The 14,188-nt window shown below is 36.7% G+C and overlaps 2 protein-coding genes across 2 annotated transcripts in view; one reads left to right on the forward strand and one right to left on the reverse strand.

Moving 5' to 3' along the window:
• LOC134801497 (uncharacterized) overlaps positions 1-14,188 on the reverse strand; it is a 318,534-nt gene that overhangs the window by 172,389 nt on the left and 131,957 nt on the right. The gene's annotated exons all lie outside the window — the stretch shown is intronic.
• The window catches only part of LOC134801644 (uncharacterized), an 85,827-nt gene continuing 83,541 nt past the window's right edge, over positions 11,903-14,188 (forward strand). The window contains exon 1 of the mRNA XM_063774263.1: positions 11,903-12,040. Within this exon, the coding sequence (XP_063630333.1) occupies positions 11,992-12,040 (49 nt within the window). The 5' untranslated portion in view covers positions 11,903-11,991. The remainder of the gene's footprint in view (positions 12,041-14,188) is intronic.

The raw sequence follows: 14,188 nt of genomic DNA on the forward strand, positions 1-14,188 counted from the left end.
TATACAAATACTCTTTATTGCACACCTCATTACAGAAAACAATACAAAGAATACAGAAAAGAAGAGGTTAAAGAGAGAGAGAGAGATGTACTTATCTACTTGATACTGATTCCCCTCAGCGGCGTAGAGGTACGACTATGCGCCCGTGATACTGTAGGAATACGCGGTCATCTCGGTAAGACGACAGTGAGGGTATAATTAGGAACGGGCGCTTCAGATGAAAAATGGAGAAGGCTTACAATGTTATAAAAGTGAAGAACCATTCTTTAAATTAATGGAAAATATCACGAGTTTATATAAGCTTTAAGCGGTTGAGGATTCGTGATGGCAATAAGAGTAAAATTTTATGTTTTAATTGTTATGTGCTTATCCGAATTGAAATTCAGGAAATGAGGGTAAAAAGTGATTATTCCCATTGGCTATTACGACTACCTAAAATGATAAAATGTCTCTGACTATTTTATATCGGTTTATAAACTTAAACATATCGGTTTTTGATGATGGCCTAATAACTTGAGCTGCATATTTTTACAAAACTAAGCACTTTACATTAAAACGAATCTAAAAATATGCACTAAGATTTAAAAAAAATGCATAATAACTACGCAATCTAGCGGAAGCATTTTTATTTTTATTACTAACCCAAATTATTTTTATACTTTTTTAACAGTTACCCATTTTTAAATACTTATCTAATTTAAAATCATTTGCAATTATATGTTTTTAAGTAATTTTTTAATTTGTATCTATTAAATAATATTATGTAAATATGAATGAGGACCATAATATAAATTAAATATATTAAAAACGGGTTACTCACGTATTTTAAGTCGAATAACGCTCGACATGTTTCACTCCGTACCGAGTAGTGTCATCAGGAGCAGGTGTCGTGTTTTTAATATATTTAATATGTCTGTGTCTCAAGGAAGTTTTGTTCATAATATAAATTCATGTAGATTAGTCTAGCATAATTTATGATGTAATTTCATATTATGAGAATAAATATCTAAATCTAAATCTAAATCTATGTTTACAAACTAAGCGCACGAAAATTCCTGACATGTTTTTAAAGAACAAATAGAACTTTTACGTGTTTCCTTGTGCAAAATATTTGCAGATGACTCCATGTTTAATGTAAATAAATATACGTTCATTCGTTCATGAAGCACTGTTTCCTCTCGTAGTAATAAGCGAGCCACGCTCGTAATTAAGCTCCATCCATATGTTTGTCCGGCATGCTTAATGCCTGATGCGGGAATAAAGGATGGCCGCTTTACACGATAGAGTAAAACAAAGACACCAGTAGAATTAGGCCCTCTTGCAAAACTTGCATGGAATATTCTATACATAGTAGGTACATAGTAGAATGAATACAGTCGATCGACCATATACCGCTATGTAATGTAAAGAGATACGACCTAGTAGGGAGGATGTGGAAGATGATTAAACACAAATTGGTAGTATTATTATATACCTATTATTTTCTCATAGGTTAGCTAGGTTACATAAATCATCTACTCTGCCTCTTATGGAATACCAATCCGCACACCCGTTCCATGCTGCCAGTCAGCTACCTTTGTTTCCAAAACCTGTGAATTTTAACTGTCATATACAATACAGGCGGCGTAGCACGGTCGCGTTTTTATCGCTTGTCACCATGCCTGTCACGTTCTAACAAGTATGTTAGTGCAAAAGGGACGCGCATAGTGATAGTCGATAAAAATGGAACCGTGCTGCGCCCGGTCTTCCAAAATTATTTTTTCGTAACAGAACAGTATCTAGATGCTGCTCTCACCGATCTGTTCAAAAATATACATACTGTATACAATTAATACATAAATGTAATGGTACTTAATGAGAAGGAATACGAATTTCGTTTCGACGAATCAGATACTCTCAGTAAAATCTATAGGTAGATGACGCCATAGCTGTTAAGAGCGCTCTTACAAGAAAAGTCGAAATAATGCAAAATTGATGATACTAGTCGACGAAATTCAGGACTTTGCGCTCATTATTAGAAACAATGAGTACTTGTTCCAGTAAAAGCGTCTTCTTATCTTTATAAATATCGTTGTAAATATTAGAAAAAGGACTTATTAAATTAGTAATGATTTCTTTTCTGATGGTCGTTTCCGAAAAACCCCGTGAAGCACTGAATGGCGAGCTCTTATTTGGAAATGCTGAGAATTTTACTCTGCTAAACCTGGCTATTTTGTATTACTAATACCCTGTACTTTAGGCATATCAAACTATATTTTTCCTACATACCTTTGAGAAAGAGAAAATCAAAGTAAAACGAACTCGATTTTCTCTCCGAATCAAGTGTCAATTCCTACGAAAATCTACTTAATATCGAAGTAATTTTCATACTCAAGCAATCTGCAACGTTTGCTTATACTGTTGGTATACATCAGTGATTATGAAATTCTACTATAATTTTTTGGCAATTTTTTGAAAACTACTCTATATTACCGATGACGCGCGCTGCGCCAGCTCAGTGCCGCGGCAGAGCTTGTAGAGGCAGGACGTGTGTCGGTCGGCTCCGCACATTTTCAACGGCGACGACGAGGTTTTTTATCATTGTGTGCGGCGGGCGCCGTGTAAAACGCTATACTGTGTGCGTGTAAACCGCAACGAGAGACTTTGATCCTAGCACTGTTTTTATAGTATTATAATTTATAATGGTACAGTTTAATAAACTACCGGACAGGATTAAAAATATTTGAAACGACCTGACATTCTATATGTATTTATTTGACTCAAGATAGTACTCAGGGTCTGATGATGGAGCCGGAAGGTGGTCACCGGTACCAATCAACCATGCAACTAAACCACTTCGTGTTTAGGCTCGTTTTATTCATCTCAACAAGATCTTTGACACAAGATAGTACTCAGGGTCTGATGATGGAGCCGGAAGGTGGTCACCGGTACCAATCAACCATGCAACTAAACCACTTCGTGTTTGGGCTCGTTTGATTCGGCTCAACAAGATCTTTGACTTAAGATAGTACTCAGGGTCTGATGATGGAGCCGGAAGGTGGTCACCAGTACCAACCAACAATGCAACTAAACCACTTCGTGTTTAGGCTCGTTTTATTCATCTCAACAAGATCTTTGACTTAAGATAGTACTCAGGGTCTGATGATGGAGCCGGAAGGTGGTCACCGGTACCAATCAACCATGCAACTAAACCACTTCGTGTTTGGGCTCGTTTGATTCGTCTCAACAAGATCTTTGGCACAAGATAATACTCAGGGTCTGATGATGGAGCCGGAAGGTGGTCACCGGTACCAATCAACCATGCAACTAAACCACTTCGTGTTTAGGCTCGTTTGATTCGTCTCAACAAGATCTTTGACACAAGATAGTACTCAGGGTCTGATGATGGAGCCGGCAGGTGGTGACCGGTACCAATCAACCATGCCACTAAACCACTTCGTGTTTAGGCTCGTTTTATTCGTTTCTATAAGATCTTTGACACTAGATAGTACTCAGGGTCTGATGTTGGAGCCGGAAGGTGGTCACCGGTACCAATCAACCATGCAACTAAACCACTTCGTGTTTAGGCTCGTTTGATTCGTCTCAACAAGACCTTGGACACAAGATAGTACTCAGGATCTGATGATGGAGCTGGAAGGTGGCCACGGGTACCAGTCTACCATGTAACTGAACCACTTCGTGTTTGGGCTCGTTTGATTTGTCGCAACAAGATCTTTGACACAAGGTAGTACTGAGGGTCTGATGATGGATCCGGAAGGTGGTGACCGGTACCAATCAACCATGCAACTAAACCACTTCGTGTTTGGCTTCGTTCGATTCGTCGCAACAAGATCTTTGACACAAGTTAGTACTCAGGGTCTGATGATGGAGCTGGACTGTGGCCACGGGTACCAGTCTACCATGTAACTGAACCACTTCGTGTTTGGGCTCGTTTGATTTGTCGCAACAAGATCTTTGACACAAGGTAGTACTGAGGGTATGATGATGGATCCGGAAGGTGGTCACCGGTACCAATCAACCATGCAACTAAACCACTTCGTGTTTAGGCTCGTTTGATTCGTCTCAACAAGACCTTGGACACAAGATAGTACTCAGGATCTGATGATGGAGCTGGAAGGTGGCCACGGGTACCAGTCTACCATGTAACTGAACCACTTCGTGTTTGGGCTCGTTTGATTTGTCGCAACAAGATCTTTGACACAAGGTAGTACTGAGGGTCTGATGATGGATCCGGAAGGTGGTGACCGGTACCAATCAACCATGCAACTAAACCACTTCGTGTTTGGCTTCGTTCGATTCGTCGCAACAAGATCTTTGACACAAGTTAGTACTCAGGGTCTGATGATGGAGCTGGACTGTGGCCACGGGTACCAGTCTACCATGTAACTGAACCACTTCGTGTTTGGGCTCGTTTGATTTGTCGCAACAAGATCTTTGACACAAGGTAGTACTGAGGGTATGATGATGGATCCGGAAGGTGGTCACCGGTACCAATCAACCATGCAACTACACCACTTCGTATTTGGCTTCGTTCGATTCGTCGCAACAAGATCTTTGACACAAGTTAGTACTCAGGGTCTGATGATGGAGCTGGACTGTGGCCACGGGTACCAGTCTACCATGTAACTGAACCACTTCGTGTTTGGGCTCGTTTGATTCGTCGCAATAAGATGTTTGACACAAGATACTACTCAGGGTCTGATGATGGAGCTGATAGACAGGTACCCGTCGCCACCTTCGCGCTCCATCATCAGACCCTGAGTACTACCTTGTGTCAAAGATCTTATTGAGATGAATAAAACGTGCCTAAACACGAAGTGGTTTAGTTGCATGGTTGATTGGTACCGGTGACCACCTTCCGGCTCCAACATCAGACCCTGAGTACTATCTTGTGTCAAAGATCTTGTTGAAACGAATAAAACGAGCCTAAACACGAAGTGGTTTAGTTGCATGGTTGATTGGTACCGGTGACCACCTTCCAGCTCCATCATCAGACTCTGAGTATCACCTAGTGTCAAAGATCTTGTTGAGACGAATCAAACGATCCTAAACACGATGTGGTTTAGTTGCATGGTTGATTGGTAATGGTACCTTCCAGCTCCATCATGAGACCCTGAGTACTGTCTTGTGTCAAAGATCTTGTTGAGACGAATCAAACGAGCCCAAACACGAAGTTGTTTAGTTACATGATAGACTGGTACCCGTGGCCACCTTCCAGCTCCATCATCAGACCCTGTGTATCTTCAGTGTCAAAGATCTTGTTGAGACGAATCAAACGAGCCTAATCATGTTACTACATGGTTGATTGGTATCCGTGACCACCTTAATCATCATCAGATCCTCAGTACCAGTTCGTTTTTAAACCCTCGTTGATACAAACTTTACAACCTATAGGTACCAAATGCAATGACGAAACATGTAAATAAGCGAGTAGGTACCTATAATTTCTTTCGAGTAATATACCTTCATAAGTACGAGTATGGGGCTATTCATAAATTACGTCGTTTCAAATGGGAGGAGTGGGGGGGGGGGTCTGGAGATCGGATGATGGTAACATAACGTAGGAGGAAACAGATTCATCCGAAGCTTGATTTTTGGATGATTTGAGGGGTGGGGGGGGGTCAAAAATCGTCAAAAATAGATGACGTAATTTATGAACAGCCCCTATGTACATTTGCACTGCATTTAGTATTTTCGTACTTACCAAATAACAGTTTTAGAACTTTAAAAGTTAAGTACAGTTAGTGTTGTTATGGTTGATTTCAATATGCTTCGCGAAGGATCAAGAATGTTTAATCCATCATTGTAGTGCGAGTGTGGTAGAAGGGATCGGCATACTGAGCTCGCACGGCCTGCCGCAGCGCGTAAAATACCTAAACTCGCTCAACGCCGAAATGTAATAGCGCTCTTAATAAATATTAAATGACTTTATTATCTCTATACGCTTTACTAACTCTATGTGCGCTAATGTGAAAAAAAAAAACACAACGACAGTGAAGAACGGAATTCTTAATTTAAATTTGTACTGATAAACTCCAATAATAAATATGATTCTTACTGAGCCTGAGCACACTGCGATAGTCCGTTGGTTGGAAAGCCCGTTCGAAATTTAAACTTATTTGCTTTATTACAAGGTTGCATTTTGCAGATCTTTTACTCTCTCATACTTATAGTAGGCTATTCAGAAAAAAAATGAAATATCTCACAAAAGTAAGTAAGTAGAATTAAACTTTGTATCAAAGCCTTAAGCTCATTGTCCCCCAACATCGAACGGGTTTCATGTCCAATTCTTTCACTGTCCAGGCTATCAGGCTTTGGAACGGTCTCCCACTCTCTATCAGACAAGCGCAGACCAAATTCACATTCAAGCGCATGCTGCGCAAACATTTCCTTGACAAACTTTCTTCTTCGTCAACTTAGTTATTCACACAAGGTATATAATTATGTATATTATGTATGTAAGTCTATTTGTATTAAGTATATGTGTAAGTTTATCAACATAGTTTATATTCATATAGAGTCTTGTTTACAAATTCATTTACTTTAAAGACACTGCACCTACTTAATCTTTCTGGTTTGACCCATTGGTTGACTGGTAGAGAATGCCTTAAGGCATTAAGTCCGCCATTTGTACCTTCATGTATTGCGCAATAAAGATTAAAATAAATAAATAAATAAAGACGTAAGTCATAAATTTCAATGCCAAAGTTTTAAGTAAGGATCTTTCTCACTAAAACTACTTCCTAATATGAAATGACCAGTGTAAGCATCAGTTAGCTAGCCCTAAGCAACCAAAGATCAGGCTGCAGTTTAAAAACTAATAAAGATAGAGTTAACCTGATAATTTTCCCGCCGTCTCCATACTTGCTTTAGTTGGATATTGACTGGTCAGCTCGGCTGCCCTAAACAGAAAACAAGTAACCCAGTTTTGACAAATTTTTGAGGAGAGCAAAAAAACGTAATTTGTCTGTTTTGTTAGGTACTTGGTCTAAAATATAACATCTGTTTATACCATTATGTTAAGGGCGATAAAATTAAGCTTATACAGACTTTATTTTTTTATATACTTGTATATAAAACTTTGTACAGGCGTAAAATGTTTTCTGTGTAGTTTACTGCCCGAAAATCTCAGAACTATTCTACACAAATTCAAGTATCTCGTGTTTAGCTTTGAAATAGCAAGCACTTTAGCTTCTTAAATACTAAACATATTTGGCTCTCCGCTCAATAACTTTTCAAATTTTCATGCAATTCTGAAGGAAATGGTATCAAATGAAAGCTAATGACATAAGCTACCGATAACCCATTTTTGTTTCTTTCAGGTTTGTCGACTTCAAAATTTCTGTTCCATAATAAAAAGGCTTGAAAAAATTATATTTTTTTTATATATATTTAAAACTCATTTTCTCTTGGAAAATATACTTTTTTTTTATTAGTAATTGATGTTGCCATCCTCAGACCTTCTGACACATGGTTATTAGTACCTATTTCATCGATTTTATTTATTGCCAGCGATTATTTTGTGATACAATGTCCCATTCCTTCAACAAACCCTCTGTCTTAGTAGATGGGTGTTTTCAAACTTCTAAATTAACGTAAACAAGATCCCAACAAAAACATAAATGTGAAATGAGAGCCAAGTTCAATATTAAGAATATGTGTTGTTGTTGACTCGCTGACAAAAGAATTGAGATCTATATGGGTGCCAAGTTCTGTGCTGTGTAGAAAATCCTGAAATTATATAGCATTTGTCTTGGCTAGTTTTTACGTATAGGTTATTTATTATATTTGACTAGGTAACGACGTTACTTTTCTAAAATTTGGTTTGTTGGTAAAAACTAGCCAAGACAAATCCTTTATAATTTCAGGATTTTCTACACAGCACAGAACTTGGCACCCATATAGATCTCAATTCTTTTGTCAGCGAGTCAACAACAACACATATTCTTAATATTGAACTTGGCTCTCATTTCACATTTATGTTTTTGTTGGGATATCATTACTTTTTGTACAGAAATTACTATAGTAAGTATTCTATTCATCATGAAAGCAGTTTGCCTTAGCTGAAAAGGAGACCCTCGCTAACGCGCGGTCAGTTGTCAAAAAGTTTCAGTTTTCAGATTTTTTCTTTTGTATGCGCCTAATAATCTACCTTGATGCCAAATATCAAGTTTCTAAGTCATCTAGAAGTGGGTTAGGTTTTTGGTCTATAAGTATTAATTTTTTTTTTCTATCGAAATATCAATAATTTCGAGGTTTCAGATTTTTCCCTTTATATACACCTAATAGTCTACTTTGATACCAAATATCTAGTATCTAAGTCATCTAGAAGTGGGTTAGGTTTTTGGTCTATAAGTATTAATTATTTTTTTTCCATCGAAATATCAATAATTTCCAGTTTTCAGATTTTTTCCTTTATATACACCTAATAGTCTATCTTGATGCCAAATATCAAGTTTCTAAGTCATCTAGAAGTGGGTTAGGTTTTTGATCTATAAGTATTAATTATTATTTTTTCCATCGAAATATCAATAATTTCCAGTTTTCAGATTTTTCCCTTTATATACACCTAACAGTCTACCTTGATGCCAAATATCTAGTTTCTAAGTCATCTAAAAGTGGGTTAGGTTTTTGGTCTATAAGTATTAATTATTATTTTTTCCATCGAAATATCAATAATTTCCAGTTTTCAGATTTTTCCCTTTACACACACCTAACAGTCTACCTTGATGCCAAATATCAAGTTTCTAAATCATCTAGAAGTGGGTTAGGTTTTTGGTCTATAAGTATTATTTTTTTTTTCCATCGAAATATCAATAATTTCCTGTTGTCAGATTTTTCCCTTTATATACACCTAACAGTCTACCTTGATGCCAAATATCAAGTTTCTAAGTAATCTAGAAGTGGGTTAGGATTTTGGTCTATAAGTATTAATAATTTTTTTTCCATCGAAATATCAATAATTTCCAGTTTTCAGATTTTTCCCTCTATATACACCTAATAGTCTACCTTGATGCCAAATTTCAAGTTTCTAGGTCATCTGGAAGTGGGTTAGGTTTGTGATCTATATGTCAGTCAGTCACAAAAATGCCGGTTTTTACACGTTGATTTATCAATAACTGTATGAGCTATTTTTATGAAATTTTGTATTTTGGACAAGCTAAGGGGCTTGAATACATGTGCCAAATTTCATTTGTGTAGGTTAAGTAGGTTTCAAGTTGTGAAGGGGTCAAAAGTAGCTCGAAATGGTTCGTGTAATATTACACACGGTTGCTGCGTCGCCAGTTCCTTTTTCTTTGAACTTGGCTGGACACGCTACCGCGTGTCTAGATACGGTCGTTTATGCCAAAATACGTTAGTATTCGACAGTCTCAAGGGAATCAAAATTTAAAAGGTGCCTAAGTAGGTATGTAGTAGGTAGCTAGGTCAACGGGGAGTCCCGTTGACCTAGAACTATGAAATGTGGCAAGTAATATTGTCTTACACTATAAGTAGAGGGAATAATCTGAAAACTATAAAGTACCTACAAAAAAAGAAATAATTTAAATTTGTAAGGTGGGCGAGTTCGACTTGCACTTGTATTTTTTATAGTCCTATTTGACAGATGTCTTTGATAGGAATGAGGCGGGTGCATGGCATGGTGAGAGCTGGTGAGTCCATAAAAATCAATATTTGGGGACAATCTTTCACCCATTGACCTAGCCCCAAATTAAGCAAAGTTTGTACTATGAGTACTAGGCGACGATGCCGACGATATACATACTTGCATAGATAAATACTTAGGTACATAGTTACTTTATTTACTATTTAACTTTACTTATGTAACAAAGTAAATATCTAATTAAATCCTTCAAGTCAGTTTTACCTATTTCTCATAAAGCAATATCGATTCTTGGCTATGTTACCTATTAATATGGTAAATAATTGGTGGTTCTCTTTAGTGGCCAGAGTTAAACCAAAAACTGCAGAGATTTTGACAGCACACGCAGTGCAGGTGTTATTTTAAACGACAAACTTCTATGAAATTATGATATAAATAACACTGGCACTGAGTGTGCTCTCAACATCTCTGCAGACTTTCCTTGGTCTAACTCTACTAATAGACTCCTCGAGATTGATCTTAGATGATTCACTTTACCACATAATATATGTCTTTATAAAAATTCAATTTCTGGATTAAATATTTCCCTTTTGGTCAATTGAATCCAGTGAGTTATTGTTTGTTTCTATTTTTTTCCAAAACCTTTGGCATGGATACGGTATGATTATGATTTCCTCTTTCTTTGACGTAGGCGTCTATCTCATGCATTCTAGTGTTCTGTTTTCATTACTGTAGACAATACCTACAGATAATTTTAATTATTTTAACAACACTTTTTTCATTATACTTTTTTAAATCTCACAGACTCTTCACGTGTTAGCCTTTGACACGAATATTGCTAAGCAAATTTGTTCACTATGTATATGTTTAAACAAGGTATTTTCTGTATAACTATGTAACTAATTTCTAACCTAAATTGCAGATTGTGTTGGGAGATACTTGTTTTACCATTGTAATAAACTGATTCGCAGTTACGAACATCTACGCTAAACTCAAGTATCTCAGTCAACTATATGAATTACAAGTATCTCTGTTTAGTTACTTGAATTTAGCGTAGAAATGGGACATATACTTGGATTCAGCGTAGAATACAGGGTCAAAAAAATACTTGGATTTTAAAAACATGAATATTGTAAAAACTACGCATTATTTTACAATTATGTTTTTGGTGAAAGATGCGCCTGAAATTGTAGATTCCGAAAATCCAAAAAACCCGTTTTTGAAAATTTCTTAGTTACTTGATTTCTGCTTAGGGCAGCCGAGCTGCCTGTTAGCTATAGTTTTCGCGAAAATCGACAGGACAGAGGTGAAAAATTTTGTATGAAAACTTGCAACTTTAAATGCATTTTTTATCGAAACTATTGCATTCTAAAATGAAGTCAAAATCAGTCCATCGACTCAATTTTTTGCAAGCTTTCTAATGGTAGGTACCTCACACGATTCTTACAATTGAAAATAAAATTCAGCCTAACCTTCTAACCCCCTAAATTTCCCCCTAAAATCAGAAATAAGCAGTTTCGACTTATTCACAGTGTTAGTGATGGTACTTGCCATAACTATTCCAAATTTCAGGTACCTACATCAAACGGTCTTTGAGAAAAACGCATTTAACCGATTTGCAAGACCGAAGTGATCCCATAAGAGCACCGTGAACAAAGTTTTGTACGGTGCTCTAAAAATATCCCACAAATGAAATGACCAGTGTAAGCATCAGTAAGCTAGCCCTAAGCAACCAAAGATCAGGCTGCAGTTCAAAAACTAATAAAGATAAAGTTAAGCTGATAATTTTCCCGCCGTGTCCATGCTTCTTTAAGTTGGGTATTGACTGGTCAGCTATCTTTTAGCTTTAGTTTTCGCGAAAGTCGCCAGGACAGAGGTGAAAATTTTTGTATGAAAACTTGCAACTTTAAATGCATTTTTTATCGAAACTATTGCACTCTAAAATGAAGTCAAAATCAGTCCATCGACTGAATTTTTTGCAAGCTTTCTAATGGTACCCCACACGATTCTTACAAATAAAAAAAAAAATCAGCCTACCCCTCTCAACCCCCTAAATTTCCCCCTTAAATAAGAAATACTTAAGCAGTTTTGATTTATTTACAATATCAGTGGTGGTAATTGCTATAACTGTTCCAAATTTTGAGTTTGAGCTTTATTTATATGAAGCTAAGATTGTCAGTTAAGTGACAAGTCTTTGGTGATAAGTCAAACAAGAATGTAAGCACAAGGTTTCCACGTGCTTACATTTAATTAAAATTATCTCACAAATCATTTTCTGGTAGTGAACATTATTCCGTTAAAGTTGATTGAGTTATAAATCTTTATTAGATTTATAATTCAATTCTGAATTTAATCATCACAAAACCTTTATTGTTGTAAGTTTCCTGTCAATGAAGATGCTTCGCTTGTTTCTGGTCGTCGCATTTATGTGCTCTCTGTGTAAGTTATTTTAATATAATACAAGTAGCTAATTGTAAATAGACCTTCGAGCAACACCGGCTTCCGACACATCGGAAGGGAGGGGCCCAAGCGATATGTCACCGTACAAATCTTTCTGCCATTTTTCGCGGGGGGAAAGGTGCACACAGTCGCACTTCTCACACACTTACATACAAAATCCAATCCGTAATGACGACACAAATACATAGAAAATGACACACGTCAAAGACAAATCTTGCAAACCTCGATCTCTTTTTGTGTTCGGACGAGTGACAAGTGTCACAACACGCACACTAACACATTTTCGTTGACGTATGTTATTGTATTCTGAGAGATGAGAAGTCGGATTTGTCGCTCGACCGATCCGCAATTTGTACTGAGCGAGCAAAATCGATAAATCCAACAATTACATCAGACTAAAATATAATAATTGTGTTTGAATGTAATTAAGCGTATGATATGTAAAAAAAAATATTACATGTGAATTTTTCACTTTTCACTAGACCGAGTCCAGACGCGCGCGTGAACACTGCTGCACAAAAATGCCTGTTTGCTCGGTTTTTTGTTATAAAAAGAGGTCGGGGACATCAAATTTACAAAAAGAAAGTGTTACATTTCACATGTAATATTTTTTTTTACATATCATACGTTTAATTACATTCAAACACAATTATTATATTTTAGCTCATGTAATTGTTGGATTTATCGATTTTGCTCGCTCAGTACAAATTGCGGATCGGTCGAGTGACAAATCCGACTTCTCATCTCTCAGAATACAATAACATACTTCAACGAAAATGTGTTAGTGTGCGTGTTGTGACACTTGTCACTCGTCCGTACACAAAAAGAGATCGAGGTTTGCAAGATTTGTCTTTGACGTGAGTCATTTTCTATGTATTTGTGTCGTCATTACAGATTGGATTTTGTATGTAAGTGTGTGAGAAGTGCGACTGTGTGCACCTTTCCCCCCGCGAAAAATGGCAGAAAGATTTGTACGGTGAGATATCGCTTGGGCCCCTCCCTTCCGATGTGTCGGAAGCCGGTGTTGCTCGAAGTTATGATCATTTGTTTAATCGCTGTTTTAATAAATAACGCTTTTTAAAACTACATAAAAATAATACTATAAATATTATAAATTAATATAATATTATTCATATAATAATTTTTCTTCTTAAGTTATTATATTAGGTACCTATTTCGGGTTAAAGATTATTTAATTTGTCTCAAAAGAAATATTACATTTCACTTATTGAGATAAGTCGATACATGCAGGTATTTTATAGGCTACTGAGCGTTAACTAACACTATATATTATATATGCCTTTATTAGGGAAGTGGGACGTCGAATGAGGGAGAGGGGATCTGACAGGGTTGCCAACTTTTTTTTTGATGGAATATAGTATTTTCCAGAATAAGGCATCATAAATATAGTACATTTCTAAAAAAAATAGTATTTTTAGATAAAATACTAAACATGAGTGTAATATACGTTTAATCGGAAATATAGTACCTATTTTATCGTACTATATTTTTCCAAAAGTATATAGTACAGAGAGCCAAAATATAGTACAATACTATATAACATAGTACGGTTGGCAACCCTAGATCTGACGCCCGCGCGGGTTCGTACATAGTGCAAAGGTTTGTTGTTGTTGTTGTTGTTGTTGTTGTTGTCAATTTGTTCAAGTTGTCCATCGCCATTCAACGCGGTAACGCGGCTAGTGTGATGTACCTTTGCGCCAGAGACAACTCGGGGGGGACTGTTTGACTATAGCAGTGGTGAGCAAAGTACGGCCCGCGGGCCATCTGCGGCCCGCGAATGGATTTTATCCGGCCCGCCGCCGGTCCTATGAAATAATTAGTATGTGGCATTGGCCCACGATTATCAATTTATCACAAATCAAAATAAAGTTTGGCTACAATTCTGGCCCTCCACTTAAATTTTCTTAACTTTCTGGCCCCCCATGAAGAAAGTTTGCCCACCACTGGACTATAGTCTTAAGTTTTTGTTGATTTTTTTTTATTATATTTTTGTATTGACGTTTATTGAATTAAGTACTATTTATTATATATATTATATATTATTCACAATATATATTATTTTTATTAGAGGCACAGTAATAATAAAATGAACAAAAAAAAGCACAA

The sequence above is a fragment of the Cydia splendana genome, chromosome 22, assembly GCF_910591565.1.
Source record: "Cydia splendana chromosome 22, ilCydSple1.2, whole genome shotgun sequence".
NCBI lineage: Eukaryota > Metazoa > Arthropoda > Insecta > Lepidoptera > Tortricidae > Cydia > Cydia splendana.